The sequence below is a fragment of the Gossypium raimondii genome, chromosome 5 (genome assembly GCF_025698545.1).
Source record: "Gossypium raimondii isolate GPD5lz chromosome 5, ASM2569854v1, whole genome shotgun sequence".
NCBI classification, from domain to species: domain Eukaryota; kingdom Viridiplantae; phylum Streptophyta; class Magnoliopsida; order Malvales; family Malvaceae; genus Gossypium; species Gossypium raimondii.
The window spans coordinates 27,909,515-27,915,766 of NC_068569.1; the positions used below are offsets into that span (position 1 = coordinate 27,909,515).

At 32.6% G+C, this 6,252-nt stretch overlaps 1 protein-coding gene across 1 annotated transcript; it reads left to right on the forward strand.

Annotated features, from left to right (window-relative positions):
• The first annotated feature begins 877 nt into the window (after positions 1 to 877).
• On the forward strand, positions 878 to 4,389 carry LOC105770940 (rust resistance kinase Lr10). Its single transcript, XM_012592317.2, has 3 exons — positions 878 to 1,631; positions 2,927 to 2,953; positions 3,053 to 4,389. Exons 1-3 carry the CDS (start codon positions 923 to 925, stop codon positions 4,144 to 4,146), a joined length of 1,830 nt encoding a protein of 609 aa, XP_012447771.1. The 5' UTR covers positions 878 to 922; the 3' UTR covers positions 4,147 to 4,389.
• The last annotated feature ends 1,863 nt before the right edge of the window (positions 4,390 to 6,252 follow it).

The following is a 6,252-nucleotide window of genomic DNA, read 5'->3' on the forward strand; positions in this document are numbered from 1 at the left end:
ACGATTGGTATGGTGGATCAGTACCCATCGGCGAGTAAAAAAAACATACATTAGATTCGAGTTGATCTGACAGTCAATGTTGAAGATCGGAGAAGAAAGTTAATTGGATTTTGGTCGCAGATCTATGACATTCAAAGTTGTTTAATAATAATAAAAAAATATAGAAAAGAAAGAGAATGAAGAATCTTTGATTAGTGAAGGCGGTGCAAATGGAGAAAGCTACAAAATAATAATTTTAAATTTTAACAATCCAATAACTTAAATAAAAACTTTCAAATAATTCAGTGACTATCTTATAAATTTTTAAAGTTAAAAATGAAAACATTCAAGTATAGTTGGCATAAAAAGAAAAGCGTGTTATTTTTTTTTCCTTTGAATGGATCAAAAGTTCAAAGTCAAAGAGCAAGTAAAACAATTCAGAGGAATAGTCCGCTGAAAAGGAAAAACGAAGCTTCAGTGAACTTTGTAGTAAACAAGAACATTAAAACTTCAATTAATAAAAATATAGAACAAAAGATACCAAAGAGAAAGTGGCACAACTTCTTACTTTATATACTTAGGATGAGTTTGGATGGGCGGTGCGTTTACCTACGGTTAGTGTAAAAACAGCGGTGACGGTATACTGTAGTGATATTGTAGCGTAAGACAAAAAGTAAACTAAACGAACTGCACCTCACCCAATCGCCCATCCAAATCCACCCTTAATCTTAGATTTCTTTCACTAATTTGAGCATATGAGATGAGAATATTATCTTAAAAATATTATTTAAAAATAAAATAAATAGGAATAAAAGTTGACTTGGAAACTTGAGTCGTCTCCCCAGTCCCCACTGTGATGGATCGACATTTAAAATAAAAGGGCACTAACTGTTCAACCTCCAAAATTGCTCAGATTACACACACCCAAAAAAGAAGTATTAAAATGGTGATTATCATCTTTCACTTCTTCTTGATATACAGTGCTGCAGCAGTTGGCCTTGCTCCACCCTCAACATATCTAGATGGTTGCCAGCCGATGAGCTGCAAACGCGGCGCTCCTTCCGTGCGGTTCCCCTTCCAATTGAAAGGCCGGCAAAATGAAAGCTGTGGCTCACCAGGGTTTAACCTGTCCTGCAACAACAAGAACCAGACGGTGCTGGAGCTGCCCAAATCGGTGAAGTTGTTGGTGAAGCGTATAGATTATGTAAAGCAAATGATTCAAGTGTATGCTGAAGATGGTTGCGTCCAAAAGCAGCTTCCAAATCTCACATTATCTTCTTCTCCTTTCGAGTTCATGTCGGACTACTATTCTTTCGACAGCACATATAAAAACTTTTCTTTGTTCAAATGTGAGGGTGAAGGCTGGTCCAACTACGGTTCTTACTATACCATAGGTTGCCTAAGTCGGGAGCCTGGTTCCTACGTTAAGTTCACAAGCTCCGATTTTCCAGACACTGATTTATTACACTGTAGGAGGACTATGGATCTGAGAGAAGTTCCTGAAGGGTTGATATCAGATGAGAGTAACAATCTTTACTTTAATTGGAGCAGACCGGAGTGCGGTGACTGCGAAGCACGCCACCAAGGATGTCGACGCAATGATACCAATCCCTCCGGCTTCGAATGCTTTGTCATCCCTATCAAACATATGGGTATGTTTCTTTTGATTTTCTATGCTATTAATCAATCTTACGGTAGAAGTAAATTGGGTAGATGTCTGAATTAAAAATAAATATAAAAAAATGCTAATTTTAAATTTATTTATTTCATTTACTATTCAATAATTCATATGTTAAAAATGAATAAAAATAGATGGTTTAACAATTTTATACAATAAATTAATAAAAATAAGCTTACTAATTTCTTAATTTACCTATTTTAAAATAAGGGTCTGTTTGATTGACGGAATTGATTTTCCAGAAAATCATTTCCAACTTTTCCAGCGTTTGATTGGCGGAAAACATTTTCCATTTGAAAAATGAACTCCAAAACAAGGAAAAATGGGTTACATTTTAGGGAAAATGTCTTACCCTTTCAATTTCCGTAAGACATTTTCCGTGCTCTCCTCTCTATCGCCTCCTTCATTCCTTCCTTGATTTCCGTGAAAACTACTTACATTTATCGATTTTCCAAGAACTTGTTTTTTAATTATTCAATACTTGTTTTTTAACACAATTACAAATAATTTATTTGATATTAGTTTTTTCAATTTATAACGATTAATATTGTAACTTAATAATTGAGTAGTATTATAAATAAATCATTGTAATATATGTAAAAATAATTTAAAATATAAAAGTTTATTAATATATATTAATATATGTAAAAACAACTTTTCCGAAAAATATTTTCAAAAAATCAGTCAAGCAGCAGAAAATATTTTACACAGATTCAATCAAACACCAAAAAATATTTTCCAGTAAATTATTTTACAAAAAAGTAAAACATTTTTTAAAAATCATTTTACAAAAAATATTTTACTGGCAATCAAACAGAAGTTTTATTTTTGAAAAAGCAAGTTTCAATCATAACCGCTTATACTCTGGAAGAGACAAATACCTGCTTTTGTTGACTTTTGACTTAGGCTGAGACTGTGATATTGTTAAGTTGTTGTGGGCCGGATCAGATATTTTATTATTAAAATAATATAATATTTTCTGTTTTTAAAAAAAAATAATTAATATTTATCAATTTAATTAAATATAAAGAGTAAATTAAGATATTGAAAATTATTTGATTACGTTTTTGGCTATTTTCAATAAATAAAAAAAGTAAAATACTCATCATTTTTCAAAAGAAAATAATATAATTAATTATTTAGTGAAAAAAAACAGATATTTAGCCTCAAATCCAACTTCTAACTTCACTCATCAGCTGCCTTTTACATTAATCTTAATCAGAAGCAAAGCATGGTGCTGATAAAGTTTAAAAATGGTGATGTGTGCAGGTACAAGAACGAAGCTGATGATTTCAGGTACATTTGGGTAATCTAATGAGAAAATGAATGGAAAGTAATGATGATGAAACATATATCTGACAAGGATAGATCCCTGTGGGTGTTATTTGAATGCAGGTATAAGCATCGGTTCCTTTTTTCTTGCACTCAGCCTTTCTGTTGTTCTATATATGCACCATTTGCATAAAAAAGAGAAAGACGCTCAGCGCAAAATCGAACAGTTTTTGGAAGATTACAAAGCTCTCAAGCCCTCTCGATATTCCTATGCTGATATCAAGAGGATCACCTTTGATTTCAAGGAAAAGCTGGGACAAGGTGGCTATGGAACTGTTTTCAAAGGTACACTTTCCAACGATGTTTCCGTTGCCGTCAAGCTTCTTAACAATTTCAAAGGAAATGGGGAAGAGTTCATCAACGAAGTCAGCTCCATGGGTCGAATCCACCACGTCAATGTCACTCGTCTCGTCGGCTTTTGCGCCGACGGGTATAATCGAGCCTTGGTTTACGAGTACTTACCCAATGAGTCATTAGAGAAGTTCATATTCGGAGACAAAGGTGAGAATCATTTCCTGGGCTGGGAAAAGCTTCACGAAATTGCTCTAGGCATTGCCAAAGGCATTGAGTACTTGCACCAAGGTTGTGAGCAAAGAATCCTCCATTTCGACATCAAACCTCACAATATCTTGTTGGACCAGCACTTCAATCCGAAAATCTCCGATTTCGGGTTAGCCAAGCTATGTTCTAAAGAGCAGAGTGCGGTGTCAATGACAGCAGCAAGGGGAACCATGGGCTACATTGCACCTGAAGTGCTGTCTAGGAACTTTGGGAACGTATCCTACAAATCAGATGTTTATAGTTTCGGAATGATGCTGCTGGAAATGGTGGGAGGACGCAAAAATATCGATGTCAAAGTGGAACATATGAGCCAAGTCTACTTCCCAGAATGGGTTTACAATCGTATGGACAAAGGTGAAGCGTTGGGAATGAGCATTGAGAATGAAGAGCATGATAAGATAGCAAAGAAGCTTACAATTGTTGGACTTTGGTGCATCCAATGGTATCCGGTGGATCGTCCATCAATGAAGTCGGTGGTTCAAATTTTGGAAGGAGAGGTTGAGCATCTCACAGTACCGCCAAATCCTTTTGCCTCTAAAGAGGAAATGAGGGCTAAACTGCCCATAAACAGAGAGCTTCCCACTATTTCTGAATAATTAAGAGTATATATCAAACCAATATCCGATCTGCAACTTTTCCTTTTTTCTCCTTTCTCTTTAATATTGTTATTGTATAATATGTAATTCCCAAGGATGGAGATGCTGCTTGTAAAAACTAGTTTTATAACAGCTGATAAAAATATAGCGTAAAGATTAAGAAAATATATTGTTTGTTTTTTGTAAAAATTGAAAGATTAAAGAATTAGAACAACAAAAATATAGCTCTTGACTTCTTGTTTCTCTGCCTTGTCTCAAAAGCATTTTTATTAAGGGTAAGTAAAGTTGGGGGGGTTAGAGTAATTATGAGTCCAAATGAAGAAGCCCAATGTCAATCATTGCTGAGGGGAGGATCACAACCCCAATGGATTGATGTTGACACTAAGGATGAAGAGGAAGTGGCAGTGTCTAAAGTCAAAGAATTTGGTGGTTTCAAAGAGATGGTGAAGGAATTAGCATCTCTGGAAGAATTGAGAAGATTGGAAGGGGTGAAGCGAGGTTAGGTGAACTGGTTTAAGCAAAGGTACAGAGAGTTGGTTTGCTGGTTCACCATGGTAGGATGACTTCGTAGTTGGTTTGCTGAATGTGAACAAAAAAAATCGTTAATTTTAGCTCTGAATAATTGTGTTGTAATATTGCAAATTCAAGTCAAATCATCACTGATAATGTAATAAATTATAAATTAGTTGAAGAAATTATAAAGATACATCTTCATATTTTTTAATCTCATTCTGTTGTTTGTACATTGAATTTGATATTTAAAGACTTAGCTCACACTTTTATAGTTTAATATCACATATTTTAAGGGCAATAATATATATATATATATATATATATATATATATATAAAATCTATTATTCTCATGCATTGACAATTTTAAAACTCATTCTAAGTTAAAAATTTTGAAAGTCGACGATATAAGACTTGTTACCGGAACAACTGTTGGTTTGAATTGATATTTTTTTTAATAATCTCATTATAAGTTCTGATTATATCTGTTTTTTTTAACACAATGGCTAAAACTATCTATAGTTCCTCCCCAACCCATAAATAGGAGGATAATGCGTTTCAGCGCACTCAAACCCACGTGCTTCCATGCTAATCGAGTTAAGACTTAATCGATTAATTTATTATTAATTTATAAATTAGTTAGATTTTGTCCGATTATAGGTGAACTACATGAAAGGATGAATAATATAATTTAGGAGATCAAATATGCTATTAAAGATAATATGTATAGTGATGAAAATCCAAAGATTGAAAATTTTATATAAAATTTTCAACTTTGAAAAAAACCAACAATACAATATTTTTTATTATATAAAATTCTCTTCTCAAGTCCTTCAATAGAAAAATAATATGTAATTTATCTATAAAAATAATATGTGCTTCACCTATATCCTCTTATATTTTGCAACAATAATATCAACGGAACTAAGACTCTATCAACAACAATTCAACAAATTTAACTTTATGTGATTAGTAGGATTTCTTCTTCTAAAACATATATTATAAATTTCTTTAATTTTTGTTTAGTAAAAGGTAAAATTATGTTATTAGTCCTAATACCATGCAAAAGTTATGAATTTAGTCACTGTATTCTAATTTGATTATTTTTAGTCCATGTACTTTTGAATATTTAAATTTTAGTCCTAACCCAAACAATAACTATTAAATCCATTAAATTAAATTATGTAATTTTCAAAATTTTATGCGACAAACTTATTATCATATGTGTGATTCCATGTCAATTTGTTATTTTCACATAATACTTACAAAAATTCACATCATTTTAGTTAATGGATTTCATGGTTAATGAGCTAATGTTTCAAATTTTGAAAATACAAGAAGTAAAATTGACCAAATTAGAGTATATTGACTAAATCTGTAGCTTATACATAGTACATGGACTAACAGCAAAATTTAACATTAGTCAAATATGCTTCAGATTTTGGGATAAATTTCAAAACTACAGGTGAACTTTGATCTAATGTGCAATTTAATACATCAATTTTAATTTGGTGCAAGTGTCACGGACTTAGAATTTTTCCACGCGATCCGTGCGGCCTTAGGCAGTTTCTTTGCTTAAAAACGCCTAAGACAGC

Coding starts and splice junctions, on each gene's coding strand:
- LOC105770940 (XM_012592317.2), top strand. CDS start 923: ATGGTGATTATCATCTTTCACTTCTTCTTGATATACAGTGCTGCAGCA. Junction 1,632..2,926: donor CATCCCTATCAAACATATGG/GTATGTTTCTTT, acceptor TGATGTGTGCAG/GTACAAGAACGAAGCTGATG. Junction 2,954..3,052: donor AACGAAGCTGATGATTTCAG/GTACATTTGGGT, acceptor ATTTGAATGCAG/GTATAAGCATCGGTTCCTTT.